Source organism: Vombatus ursinus, unplaced genomic scaffold (genome assembly GCF_900497805.2).
Source record: "Vombatus ursinus unplaced genomic scaffold, bare-nosed wombat genome assembly UNPS02010193.1, whole genome shotgun sequence".
Lineage (NCBI taxonomy): Eukaryota > Metazoa > Chordata > Mammalia > Diprotodontia > Vombatidae > Vombatus > Vombatus ursinus.
Window position 1 is genome coordinate 3,920,356 of NW_020949971.1, and position 14,530 is coordinate 3,934,885.

At 51.8% G+C, this 14,530-nt stretch overlaps 2 protein-coding genes across 5 annotated transcripts in view; one reads left to right on the forward strand and one right to left on the reverse strand.

Moving 5' to 3' along the window:
- Positions 1-415: 415 nt before the first annotated feature.
- The window catches only part of PURG (purine rich element binding protein G), a 14,323-nt gene continuing 208 nt past the window's right edge, over positions 416-14,530 (reverse strand). The window contains exons 1-4 of one of the 4 annotated variants that reach the window (XR_003568388.1): positions 13,459-13,507; positions 11,220-12,083; positions 799-894; positions 416-668 (exon numbers count right to left, since the gene is read on the reverse strand). Coding sequence is in view for 2 of the 4 variants with exons in the window: in XM_027853735.1 (XP_027709536.1) it covers positions 11,040-12,077 (1,038 nt within the window). In the remaining 2 variants the exon portion in view is untranslated. Of the gene's footprint in view, positions 669-798; positions 913-7,381; positions 12,084-13,458; positions 13,508-14,530 lie in introns of those variants that run through there. The other 3 variants (XR_003568387.1, XM_027853735.1, XM_027853736.1) reach the window with 3 other exon arrangements.
- WRN (Werner syndrome RecQ like helicase) overlaps positions 14,127-14,530 on the forward strand; it is an 83,030-nt gene continuing 82,626 nt past the window's right edge. The window contains exon 1 of the mRNA XM_027853733.1: positions 14,127-14,206. The gene's annotated coding sequence lies outside the window, so the exon portion shown is untranslated. The remainder of the gene's footprint in view (positions 14,207-14,530) is intronic.

Below are 14,530 nucleotides of genomic sequence, written 5' to 3' on the forward strand. Positions count from 1 at the left end.
GGTGTCAAAAGGAAAACCCCCTTTGGCTCTGAGGGAGTCCCGGGCCTGGTCCTCCTTGCCCTCTGGGCTTCTTTGGGAAGTTGAGTAGGCTCCCAGATTAAGGAACCCGGCTGAACGGGTGTAAGATGTTTCGGCTCTCTACGGGGCTCCGAGCTGCCAACAGGAGTTCTGTATAATGTGAGAGGGGGCCCTCAGGAGAAAGAACAAAGGGAGGGGGCACTCAGTTCGGACAACAAACACAGGCTCGTACAGGTAGACCCGTCATTTCACCCCTGGCACATGCCCTGGCACCGCCCTCTGGCACAAGGACGGCAGAGGCTCGTGAGTCTGCAGGGGACATAACAGTCACCACCGCAGGGGGTCTGCTAAGCACCAAACAGAAGAACCAAACGGCTTCCTTCTTTTTTTTTTTTTTTTTTTAAATCAAGTTACAGTAGAGATGAAGGAAAAGGGGCAAGCCACGCTGCTGCTGAGCAGCGATGGCCTGGGCCTCCTCCCTGCACACACCGGTTCTCTCCTGCTGCGGCAGTCACTCCATTTGACAGGTTGGTTCCCCAGCCCAACAAGGGCCGACACTGAGGTCCTCGCAAACAGAAGACTTCCAGGGTTTTCGTCTGAATCGCCACGCTTAAATTAGACATTTCTACTTTGTAGACATACTATTATCACTGGGAAAAAAGAGAGAAAGCAGAAAAGAATCACCCGTCGAGAGCTGGAACGGGCCTGAAGGCCCATCACGGCCCACCCCCTCATTGTACTGCTAAGGAAACTGAGCCTCAGAAGGGCTAAATGACTTACCCAAGGCCACACAGGCAGTGAGGAAGCTGCAGAACAGGAATGGAAGCCAGGTCCTCTTAGGGCCACTCAAGGGCTAGCTCCCGTAGGCCATGCTTCCTGCCAAGGAGACAAGCTCTTTTAAACGAAACACAGAAGCACAGAGTTAGAAGGGACTCTGGAGACGCCCTCCTAAGGAGTCTCTAATAAGGGGCACCAAATGACAGCCTTCGACGGTGTGGAGATGAGGCGTGGCTGTGGAAGGCCCTTTCATCACTCCCAACAAGACATCTGAGTCATGTCTCCTCGGAATCTTTGGAAGGCAAAAGGTTTCCATGCTGCTTCTTTCTTTTTTGATGCCAATCAGTCAATAAATCAGCCCGGTGGTCTTTCACTTTACCATAACAAAATCCAATCTTTTTTTGTTTGTTTGTTTGGTTTTTTTAAGGCAATTGGGGTTAAGTGACTTGCCCAGAACAAAAACCAATCTTTAAACAAATGAATACCCACCACACAACAGGTGCATATGTTTCTGCACACCACTCAGTGACTCGAACTCCACAGCTAAAAAAAGCAAGTCCTAATGAATGGATGAATGAATGAATTCTAATGAAGGCTTCTCTTTGCAGAGGAACAGCTAAAGCCACCCGTAAACGCCAACACTCAAGACAGGCTGCGAAAATGGCAGGTGCTTCCAGGTCCTCGATCAAGACTCCACAGTGACGGGCAGATTCTTTAGGGTGGGAATGACTGCTCCCTAAGGCTCCGTAAAACCCAAAGACATCACTTGGTGCCTTGGAGGTGGGAGGGTGATGTGAGTACGAAGGGGTCAACCTGGGCCAAGGAGAGTTCACAAACATACTCCAACGTCCCATCTTCATGACTGGATGGATTTATTCATTTGGTCAGCTCTGACTCACCAGCAATGCACACACACATACTTAGAGAGTGCCAGCAAGGAGCATGGAAATAGTAGAATATGATTTCTAATAGCTAGATCCAAAGAACATGCCGCTACTGTTTCTGAAATAAAAATGCTAAGATAAGAAATGCAGGTTTTCCAAAGATAGCAAGATTTAAATGGAATCCACGCCATGCCTTTGTAGGAAGCACGGTATGTTTCTTCCCCTCTCGTATGGGGCTCTTAGGAGTGACAGAGACTCAGCTTTTTCCGCCCTGACTGGCCCTTTCTAGGGTGGTGACCTCAGAACCTCTTGAGATGCCAAGGATCAAAGCATTAAATGCACTCCTTTTCTGAGGTCCCCATGACTCCTCCATGAGAATGCTTATGGCCACATGGAGTCCTTTAAAGCTGGCAAAGCGCTTTCTATCTAGCACCTCATTCCAGCCTCATTCACTCTAACTGCTCCTGCTTTCTGAACAGAAAAGTTATTAAAATGTTTTCTGTGACCTGAATAGGAAAGGTGACATCATAAAAAACATGTGGGAGAAGGAGAAGAGACAGGTCTGTCTGACAGCTATGGATGGCCTATGGATGGTGAGGGGAAGCATCCTCACCCAAGAAAGGGGTGGGTGGCTAGAGGAGCTCACAAGAGGCAGAGGAGAAATGTGGGCACAAAATGAAAAAGACTGCTTGAGCACTACAAATCAAAAGCAATTCCCAAGATCTTGAAAGGTAAGCCTCTCCTGCCAGCTTTAAAATCATTCATCTGGATCTGTTTCAAAGAGAAAGGATGGAAGGGAATGTTCAGCACTGAAACAGTGAGGGGAACAATCGAGGAAAACAGTTTTTTGGGTAGAAGGAAGAAAGTATTCTGGAAACGTCACCAAGAGGTCCTGGCTGCCGGGTTTGCTCTGACATGGATGGCAGGCTTTGTCAGAGTGGGTTTGCTTTCACCAAGATGCAGCAACATCTTTAGTGTGGCTGCTGCCCCACCAGCCTGCATCCAATGGAGAAGAGATCCCACACCCTGGGGGAAATTTCTGCAAGTGTTTCAAACCAAGCCTGCTTTGTCTTCTAACAATGGGTGGTCGATGGTCAATGGTCGGCCTGGCCTGGAAGAATAAGAGGAAGGGGAGGGAGTTGGACAGACGATGAAACCGAGAAGGGAGGGCATCTGTTCAGCAGAGGGACTGACCCCCAAATAACTGGGTGACACAGGGAGAGAATGGGGAGAAATACCAGGAAACACAAAAGCTCTCGACCATCCTGGCTGCCTGCCCTCCTCTGGCCCCTCTCAGGTGAATACTCTACAAATGACTGCCTCCAGATGTGGCATGACCAGGTTGGAGGACAGTCTGATGGTCGCTTTCCTGATTTTGGAAGCTCTGCCTCTCTTAATGCTGCCTAACATCTCCATCATTTGGGTGGCCACAACCAAGAAGCACCAAGCTAAAAATGTTCTGGTTTATGCTACGATCCCAGTAAAAAATCAACAGGGGTCATTCCCTTCCAGCCCTCCTCCTTTGATACGTTTTGGTCCTAAATACCACACAGACTCATTTTGTAGCATTATCTCCACACCTGTGTCTTTCCACAGCAAGATGAAAAACTGGAGCAAAGCTTGATTCGCACTGAAGCACCGGCCAAGAGGATCTCCCAACAGAGCTCACCAGCCCTCAGACAGAGCAGAGCAAAGCCTCGGCCTCCGGGCGGAAACGCCACTGCCTGACACAGGCCGAGGCCAATGCTCATCCCAGCCAACAGGAACGATACCTTCCGAGGAAACAACTTCCACGAGGAGGAGAAAGAACAAATCTCCCCGATATGTCACTATTAGAGACCCTTCCAAATCGAGAAAGAACGCTGATGCTGGCCTATACTGAAGCAACATTTTCCCCCCCTCAAAGTGAATTTTTCTTCTTTACAATGTCTCCTTTGACAATGGAGAAGCACACACCAGAATCGTCCAGTGGCCACCTAGACCAACCACCAACCCCAGCACCAAAGGAACGGCCTCTGCTGCGAGACCCCCGAGGACGAGGAGCCGACTACCTCCCAAGACAGCCCCCTCCCCTTCTGGACAGCGTCCCGACGACGTTCAGGCTCAACGTCCACTCACCGCTCCTGGTTCTGCTCCGCCCTCGCACGCTCCACAGCCCTACAGATCCTTGAACACAGCGCTCACATGCTCCTAAACACGCGTGACCCAGTTACCCCCCTCTGAACACTCCCCAGCTTTCCAAGGTTTCTCTTAAACTGCAGTGCCCCCGAGGAAATGGTCCAGGTGCGGCCTGAGCGGGGCACAGGACAGAGGGCCTGTCACCTCCCTATGCCTGGAAACTCTGTCCCTCCTCAGGCGGGCACATCCCACTGCTGACTGATTCTGAGCTGGCAGTTCCTCCAGACCCCTAGAGCCTTTCGGAACAGCACCCCCAGTTTCATATAGCGAATTGACTTGTGCACCCAAGCAGAAGACTTGATGTTCATCCCTGACGAACTGCATGTTACTAGATTCAGTCCAATGGTCTTGCCTGTTGGGATCCTTCCCCCCAAACCCACGGCTTAAGTCACTTGGGATCGTCCCATTTCCTAAGCTTCCACCAAGAATGACGACCTCAGGGAGGTCGTGGGGCCACTGAGTCAGAAAGCCTTCAGAGGAGAGACTTTGTTCTACACCCTACGGCCTCAAGAGCTAGGAGATACCTTCCATATCACCTAGTGTAAACCCTCAAGTTTTACAGATAAGGAAACTCAGGCTTCACAAGGCCACTTTCTGAGGCTCAGTGACTTGCTTAAGGTCACACGGGGAATGAAGTTGGGAGAGCCAGGATCTGATTCATGGCCTAAATCTCAAAAACCAGCATACTGATGACTATCCCACGGTCACCTTTCTTAAAGCAGCTTGCCTTCTGACAGGCACGCATTTCAGAAAAGAGGAAACCTTGCTCCCCAAGACACAAGCATGTTATTTTAACATCTAAAAAAAGCGAATTTATTTCCTTCCTTTAAATTACAAAGAACCTGGTTGATTTTTGTGAAATGAGGATGCCATTTCCTTCTCCAGGCATCCGGTGCTATCCTCTCTCCATGGGCCCTCTGGCCAAGATCTCCTTTAAGAGCTCCAGAGCTTCTACCCTCTCCACCTGCAGTTACAAGTGGCTGGGCTCTCTGGAGGCTGAAGAGGTGCTGTTGGGAGCTGGATGGCCTCCGACATGTCACACCCTTCCAACTCAGGGCAGCGCCTTCTGGTGCCCAGCATCTGTGAGAGGCCCGAGACCACGTGTTAGAAAGTCACTTAAAAAAAGAAAACAAGACAAATTCTAGGCCCTCTCCAGATAGGCTGCTGCTCTGAAGGAGATGTTCAGCATTTATCTGTTAGGCCCAAGTGGAGGCTGTGACCTATCTGTATCTGTTGAACACTGGAAGTGAGCATGGTCTGGCAGGTAGCAGGCCAAGTTTGGAGTTGGGAGATGATCTGGATTTAGTCTGTCTCTGATTCTCACTTCCTGGGTGACTTGCTGGCTGGTCCCTTACCTTCCCAGAGCCTGTTTGTTCATCTGTAAAATGGGGGTAGTAATACTTCCAGCACACCACGTATCACAGGGTTTTGTGGGCAAAGTGCTTTGCACACTTTAAAGTGCTATACAAATGAGTTAGCGTTAAAGAAATGAATAAAAAAAACCCAGCAATGTCTAAAGGCTTCATTAGAGTGCTGGGTTTGGAATCAGGAAGACTTTTCTTCACGAGTTCAAATTTGGCTTCAGATTCTTCCTAGCTATGTGACCCTGGGCAAGTCATTTCATCCTGTGTGCCTCAGTTTCCTCATCTGTAAAATGAGCTGGAGAAGGAAATGGCAAACCACTGTAATATCTTTGCCAAGAAAACCCCAGATGGGGTCACGGGGAGTTGGCTTCGTGTTGATAAATTAAAAGCTTCCAGCAGTCATCTCAATTTGCTTTATAGAAAGTAAGAGTTGATATTTGCTGCTAAATGTGGTGGGGCTTTCTGCTAAAGATGAAGGACAATTATGATTTAGCAGTGAGAGTGATAAAAATGGCGAGCCTACAGGATAGGACTAATTACAGAAGGAGACCTGAAGCAGGTCTACGCTAAGTTCTCCATGATTCGGCCACTTTCTGAGCGACATTGTTCAGGGTCGACACCAAAACGCGGTGAATGGGTAATAATTAACAAAACTCCTCAAGCACTTTTAAATGGAGGAGCACACAGGTCCCCGGTATTTATTTATACAGGTCCTTTTTCTACGTACTTTCATATATGTGGTTTTCTTCTGAAAATTTCTTAGGGAATCTGTAGACTCAATGTCACTTATGTGCAAAAGAGCAGTGTAAATAGGGTCGGCACCTTAGCTACATTTCAACTATACTACTGATAAAAAAAATTGGAAATGTTATTGAAGATAGTGCATCTAGAATGGAGAGGACTAAAGCAAGTTAGATGGTAACAAAGTCCTGCCAACAGAGAAGGATGAATTCTGTATCTTGTAGTCTGAGTCAAAGACACAGGGATCCAGTCAGGGGACAGATCCTGGGGATAGACCACGTATTCTCCTCCAGCCTGATGCCCCCCCATCCCCCATATAATAAGGGTGGGGCTGGAGGGGGGGGTTGTTCCAGTACCAAAGGACCAGAGCAGCACCTGGTCAGCGTCCCTGCTTCACACGCAGGTCGTCCCTCCCTCCCTGCCATCCTTTCCTTGGCGTCTCCCTACAGTCCATACACTGGGCTGCATTCTGTGTCCCTTCAGCCCTTGTTTTCTCCTTTGCATATTCAAGTAATGAATAAATACACTTCAAAAAGGGTGCAATCATTTTGTTCTGGCAGTGACAAAAGGGTAGCAGAATTTTCTGAATTTTGTTGAATTACATAGATATGAAGCCCAGTCAAAAACTCTCTGGTTTATTTGGGATCGTGAAATGATTTTATCCTGCCAAATACTCACAGTTTTTTTGGCATATAAAGACAGACTTGGAACAGTATGGGGAACTACAGCAAACCCTCATTTATAAAGCTAGTAAAGGGTTTTAAAACTGTGTTTCCTATGAAAGATATGTAGAGATTAAGTTTAAAAAAACTCACTAAAAACTGTTCTTAGAAAACCACCAAGTTCCTTTTCCAAATTCCAAAAGGAGTCCTATTCCCCCCCCACAAATTACAAATGAACTACCAAAGAACTTTAAAGATGGCAAATAATATATGCATGACCTTTAGTGACATAAAGCTATTTTTGAAAACTAAGTATCTCTAAGGTTTTCTTCCCTCATCTTTGAACTGTGCAGCTCAGCTAAATTGATTGTTTCACTGAAAAATTTGCAAAACTACAATATAAACACATAGAAATATAGTTTAAAATAGTATGCCTATTCATAAATATGTACTTCTATACACACACATATGACAAACGTAGGCATGTAGCGCCCCTTTGATCAAAAGCCAGGAAGAAACGCTGTTTCTCTCTTGGAAGCGCACACCGCTGAGCGGTCACACTCACCTCATTTTTCAGCTGTACATCTCACACAGAAATCAGAATGGAAGGGGGCCCCGGGGTATCCCCAGCACTGGGACTTGAAGCAAGGTCCAACGCGGGTCAATCTGGAAACAGTCTGGAATGACTGTGGCCAATCTCAGCTGTGCTTTTGCACTTCCCGAATGGGACCACTCAGTTCTTCAGCCGACTGGGTCTCTATTTTCTGACTTCACCGACAAACCTTAAGGTTCTAATACAGCACAGCGTATCTTTCCGGCGGCAATCCCCTCCAGATACAATCAATAGGAACACCGTCAGAGACTTTGCCTTTTCACCAGAAGGGGAAAGAAGGACGATCTGACTTGGAATGACCATCAACGCTAGAGAAATCCACCAAAAGTAAGTGGGAGAATCCTTAATGAGCAAGGCTATGATACTAAACCAAGTAAGAGTCTGGTTTTATTGGTTCTGAGCCTTTAGGAATACAGATATTACACCTACTTTAAAATTCAGTATAAATAGTTTTGAGATTTGTTTGTCATTTCCTTTTGTTTCTGACCTTCTCTAAGACACCGATTCACCGGGCGCAAGTGGTTACAACAGTGCTAAGAAAACATCGACATGCAGAAGAACACTCAGCATAGATACCGCCTAGATAGTTCTACCAAAGCACATTCCATCCATCAGGCAGCAGCAACGTACACGTTATATACAAAAGGTAAAGTGCATCATCATTATTAAATCGCTAAATCAGTGAAAGGGCAGACTGACGCTTCTGCCTGGACCACACAGGTGTAAAATAGAGGTGGGGCTTGAATGTGACATTTTCCCAAAGAACCAATTATTTCAAGAGGTTCAACTACTCGTGTCCACCCTGTCCTAGCTTGGATTTCATTTTTTGGCCACGTTCTTTAGTGCAAATATGCTTGTGTTTCACTCAAGTTTAAGGGACATAGACATTATTGGGGTTTAAACAATGAAAACGATTTGCAAACACAGCTGCAGTTGAGGCCCCCAGGATATGGCAACGCTGCTGCCACGCCAGAGGTGTGGAGGAACCGTTTTCAAATCTAACCCTATAAGCTCACGCTCTTACATTTGGATTTTTTCTCCTTGGATTCCAATGTGCAAATATCAAGTGCTTTCAGACTGCACAGAGAACAAGTGGTTTTGGTTTTGAAAAAGAGCAAATGCAGCAGGTTCCAAACAGAAATGCGCATTTGTGCCCTCGGAAACCCAGGCACCTTCAGCACTGAGTGTCTTCAAGGCAGGGGTTCCCCTTCTTTGTACAACTCCACGTCAAAATGAGAAGTGACAACACGCCAACGTAATAGCCCATTTTAGGAGACACCTGGCAATAGGCAGGTGCCTTGGCATTGCAATTCTGAGTTGAATTTTATCAGCCTATGGCTAGTGACTTCCCGGGTACGTTTCTTATAAAAAGACCATTTCCCTTCATTTTTCAAAGAAATATAAATTACGGGAAAAAGAAATAAGGGGATTAAATAGTTACACATATTATTTAGTTTACAAACTATTCAGTAGGTTGGCTATAACTAGATCATGACAGTTGAAACTCATCAGTCCAACTGAAAGCTCTCAGATGACTTTTCTCCTTGTATAGGATGTATCCGTGCTGGAATGTTATTTGCTCAACTAATCCATTATATAATTACCCTAATGAAAAACCTGGTGCAAAATGACACCAGCCCGAACACTGAGTACAGGCATTTGCATTGATGCACACAGACTTCCTCTGTCTCAGGGAAGTCCTGCCTATCGACTGACGCCACACGCTTTAGACTGGAACACTGAGACAGACAGCGTTAGGCCGGATCGCCCACCAGGTCGGGCCGCTGGTGGGGGCTGCAATCTGACAAGGCAGTCGTCCCGGCCGCCTGGTGCCTCGCGTAGCCAGGGGTCCAAGCGTACAGCGCTGGACTTTAGGCAAAGCCACGCGATCTTTCTACTCACATCTGCGGCTTCTTGAAAAAGGCCTCGCTCCCTGTGGTGCCTTGACCGCCACCGTGGATACCGGAGCTCAAGGCGCTACTGTTCCCTTCTAATCGTCAGCAGCTTCAAAGAGATCCCGACGGTCCAGCGACACGCACCGAGCTCCCGAAGGTCCCTTCGCAACAGACTGTACTGTCCCCGAGCCCCAGCGCCCCAAAGCACGGCCGGGTCACCGAAAAGAGCCGTCGCCCTCTTGATTCTCCTGCTTCCATCAGAACCGTGATAATTTCTGATCACACTTACTGAAGGGTATTCTGGGGCAACTTTAGTGCAAAACTTTCTTTGTTAAAATATTTCAGAGTTTTAAAAACCACGTCTGCTAAAGGCCACGTCCTGTCTTCAATCCTAGCAACCGGCTCTCACAGAGACCAGGGAGAGCTGATTCTGGGGATTGAAATCAGTGTTTGGCTTTTAGACAGATGATGTGGCGGCAGAGTAAAGCCAAAGAGAAGGCCAATCATTTCACTCACAAGAACACGCAGCTGGAGAGATGAAATTTCATTCAATTAAAAGAAAGTTGGTTGAGGCACACATGTACCATGTGCTCACATGTTGGAAAAAACCAATTAGGCGATGAAAAATTGCTGGGGCTTTCTCGAAATTAATGTTAAAAATCGATAAAAGGGTAGATCTTCCATAAAGAAAACCTTTTAAAGGGTTACAAAAAGCACCTTAATTTTTGCTCTGCAGTGTGCCTACAACCAAGCTTCAAATAATTAAATAATTCTCTCACCGTGGCACAGTCTGGGGAAACCCTTTGTCTGGACGTAGCCAGCCTGTACATGACACGTTTCTGTTGGAAGTGTTGAGACTGCCTCATCAGCTGAATCACAAAGGTGCTACTGGAGTCCGTTATCACGGATGGATTTCTGCATCTAGCTGCTAAGCGGTTCGCCCAACCCTTAACTACTCTTTCCAAGGAGAAGCCTAAAAAGGATGCTTTCATTGGCTACTCTGAAACCATCAGCGAGCTACCATCTGAGAAAAAAAGCCTTACCCCCCCAGGGGGTCAGCAGAAAACGCTCAGTGCCTACATACCCACCACAAAGCCACGAGGTAGAGTATCACCCTAGCCCCAACAGGGACATAAAAATAGTTTTTGAAATTTGGAAAACCATTAAAAACATCCACCTCATCTTCCACGGTCCCCAGAGAAGGGCACACTCCGAAGACATCGATCTCCACCAGCTGGGGACCACACTCTCCCCCTCCCTCGGGGCTCTGTGGTGGTGCAGGTCAAGGGCACGGTGAACCCAGGACGCTATCACAGAATCCTCTGGCCTTCTAACTCATCCAACTGTATGCCAACAAGCTTCCTAAAGAGCTGGGTGGCTCACAAGCTTTCTACCCTTGTGCAGGACGAGCATTTCAGCCTCAGTAGCCAATGCAACGTTTCAGGATTTCTACGTTTGCTTGTAAGCATCGATGCAGACTACGGACAGTCCAGTTTTATTCTGGTGGCAGATTCCCTACAATTTCACCTAGCAGCTTTTTTCTAAATTCTCCTTTTGGGAAACCTGTCAGGTAGAAAGCCCAGCCTTCCACAGCAGGCTCAAGGGTCTTCTTGGGTTTGGGTAATAGTGCAATCAACGTAAGCCTCTCTAATCTAAAGGTCAGACCGTCACCACTGTGCTGACCTGCCTGGGGCAAGAGTCTTGAGTGCTCAGAGCTTTAGGAAGGCCGGAATGCCCCCATGACCTCCCTGGGGGGCTTCTACCGGGTTCTACGCAGTGTTACTAGGACAACCAGATTCCTGAAAGCGGAAGGACAGGACGTGTAATGGGCAAGGGGGGACCCCAACGGAAGGAACGCTTCTCCAGATCACGACAGACGGAGGACAGACAGACAGTCCGCTGGTCCTCTAGTCGAGGCCTTCTTGCTCTTCGCCACTGTCCCTTCTGACATCCATTCTCTGCTCTTTATGGCTGCCGCAGATCCTCCTCATCTCCTCTTCGTACTTGATAAAATTCTCCCCAAACCGTGTCCACGCTTTGTACGGAACAGTAACGGTGTTACGGTAAGGGGGTCTCACCTCACTTACCTTCAGGAAAACGCCGTAGCGGTTGGAGCCCACATCAAAGTAGAACCTCTTGTTGTCCACCCTGAAAGACGTGCCCTCGGGGAGTTCCAGCGGCTCCTCCTCCCCTCCCCTCTGCTGTTCCTCCAGGTCGCCCTCACCGTAGTCTTCGATGAGCTGCACCAAGGCATCCCTGAACTCAATCATTCCCTGGGCCGGGAGGACGATCGTCTGTTCTTGGCCCAACGTGTGCCCAAAGTAACCCATCCCTCCGGGGCCCCGGGTCAGAGTCTGCCTGATCCGGAGGAAACGGCCCCGCTGGTTTTCCTTCAGGTCCAGAAAGTACTTCCGGTGATCTCTTTCGATGCAGTCGGTCTTGAGCACGCTGTGCGGGTGCTCCTCCGACACCACAGAGGCCGGGGGGGACGGGGCGGAGGACCGCGGGCGCCTCCGGGCATCGTGGTCTCCGGCGTGGCCCTGCTCCAGCCGGTGGGCTTTCAGGCCCAGGTGGGCGTAGTGCTCAATGAAGTCTCCCAGGCACTCCTTCAGCTCCGCCGCCACAGACAGCGAGAGGGTCAGCTTGCTCTTGCGGATGTTGTCCTGCCGGCCCCGCCCTATCCAGACCTCTGCGATCTTCAGGAACCTGCCGCGGGGACTCTGCTTGACATCCAGGTAGAATCTCTTCCGCTGGATGTCCACCCGCTTGGAGGCCAGCTCCTGGATCTCCACGGCGGCCCCGGTCTGGCAGACGGCAGTGCCGGCGGGTGGGGGGTAGTGTGGACACACGGACTGCTGGGCCCGGGCGTAGAGGCCGCTTCTGCTGACGCCGGAGCCCCCTCCTGCATTCCTGCCTCCTCCACCTCCTCTCCCTGCTCGTTCCATCTTTAGCTGCAAGAGACAGAGAAAGCAAAACCTTGGGATGAGAAAACACTTCTCCAGTCTTCATGCTCCTCCATTCTTCCTGGGCTCTCCAGGCCCAGCATCCCCTCCACACTGCTCCCACTCTGGGGCAAACCCTCATCACCTCCCACCCGGACCACTGCAATAGCTGCTGGGGGGAGGGGCCTGATTGCCTTGAGCGTCTCCCCTCTGCGGTCCATTCAGCCACCAAAGGGATCTCCCTTAAGTGCAGGGCCATCCTGTCACGCCGTGCCCTAGTGGCTCGTGCCTCCAGGAGCATTCAAGGCCCCTCGTTACCTAGCCCCCTCCTACCTTCCCAGTCTCCTTACACCTCACTCCTCACAAATACTCTGACCCAGGGACACTGGCCACCTGCCGGCTCCACAAACAAGACCCTCCGTCTCCACCTACCAACCCCATGCTTTTCACTGGCAATCCCCCTGACTTGGAAAGCATGCATGCCAACGGGACGTCTCCAGCCTCCTCGACTCCCACGTCTACAGGAGGGCCCTTTCCCACACATCCCCGAGACCACCCCCAACCTAGCCTGTCTACCTCTCCTGGTTTGCAGGCTTTCTCCGCCATAGGCTGGGAGCTCCTTGAGGGCAGGGACCGGGTTTTTGGGGGGGTGGGTGGGGTCTTTTCTTTGTATCTCTACTACTCAGCACAATGACTGGCACACATAGGTAGCCCAGGGGATACAGCCCTCGGCCCCGAGTCAGGAAGACCTGAGTTCAAAACCAGCCTCAGCACTCAGTAACTACGTGACCTTAGGCAAGTCACCCCACTGCTCCCCGTGCCTCAGTTTTCCCATCCGTAAAATGGGAGTAACAATGCCCAACTGGCTCTAATAAACAACCTAATGAATGAGTCTTGGCTGGACTCCCGCTCCCGGAGGCCAGCTGCCAGGAACTCTGACCCTTTCTCTCATTGGCCCGCCCCTCCCCTCAAAGCCCCGCCCTCTCCTCTCATTGGCTATATCCATCCAGACCAGCGCCACAATTCCTATCATTGGCCCTTCCCCCAACCATGGCCCACCCACTTTCATCATGGCCCCACCCTTTCCCCTTATTGGTCATCTCCCCCTACAACAGCCCCGCCCTTCAGCCTTATTGGCCTATCCCTATCCCACCTCTTTCCCTCATGGCCCTTCCCCCATTGGCCACACCCACCCAGTCCCGTCCTGTTCTTCGGTCCTCCCCACCCCTCCCTGGCCCCACCCAACCTAGCCCCTCCCTCCCCCCTCATTGGCCCTCCCATCACCGCCCCGCCCCCTAGCCGACCACACCCACTGGTCCAGGCCCCGCCCCTTCCCTCCCCGCTGGCTCCTTCCCCCCTCCCCCCCTCCGCGCAGGTCACTCACGTCCGCGCTGCCGCCATGCCCTCGTCTGTGCGGATGCCCTTGGCCGCCGCCGCTCCTCCGTCCCCGGGCGCGAGCATCCCTGGCTGCCGTTCTGCCTCCTCCTCTGGGATGCAGGGATGTCGGGCGGGCCCCGGAACCGCCTCAGCCCCGGAGGGAGGGAGGGCGGGCGGGAGCGCGCACGAAGCCTGGCGCTGGAGCGCGCACGCCTGCGTTCGGGGGCGGGCGGCTGCGGCCGTGGGCGGGGGATTGCGTGTGACGTGGGGGGCGGGCGAGGCCGCCACGCTCGGGTGCGGAGCATGCGCATGGCGTCGAGCGCCTACGCTACGCGCGCACGTGTGCGTGTGACGCGACGGCCAGGGAGCCCGTGCGGCTCGCGCAGGCTCGTGACGTCAGGCGGCGGCTGTGTCGGGGGAAGAGGCGAGGGGAGGCGCGTGCGGGCGAGTGGGCGCGTGCGTGTAAGGTCAGGATGGAGGTCAGGGGGCGGTGCTAGAGGGAATCCCGGGGTGACGTCGGTAGTTCCGTGCTCAGGGCCCGCTAGAGCGGGAGGAGGACGAGTCACGAGCCCGCCGAGGTAGGGCTCCCCGTGGCCCGCGGCCCAGGTGACGTCATCCGTGCGCGACGCGGGCGCCCGAGGGCCGGGCCGGGCCGGGCCCCTCCCCCGCCACGTTCCCTGGCCGGGAGCCGGACTCCCGCGCGTTTTCGGCTCGCCGGGCTCCGAGAGGGATCTCCCCGCGAAGAGGCCGGCGAGGTGCGTGGCCGCGGCGCTTCCCTGCCCCGCGGGCGTGGGAGGCCGAGGAAGTCGTGGTCCCTGTGCCTTTGGGGACAGGCCGCGCCCGCCGTGACCCCGGGCTGCGGGATTGGGGGGGGGCTGCCGGGCCGGGGTCTGCCACGACCCCATCTGGGGGATCTGTTGGGTTTGGCGGTCCCTTCTCCGGCCGAGGCGCCCGGGGTGAAGTCCCGCGGCTGCTGAGTGCGTGAGGCTGGCTCCGGCCTCCTCCGGCCTCCAGGCCGGGCGGACGCGGGCGCCCCGGCTCGTGATCCTCCGGTCCCCCCCGGCTGGTGATCCTCCCGG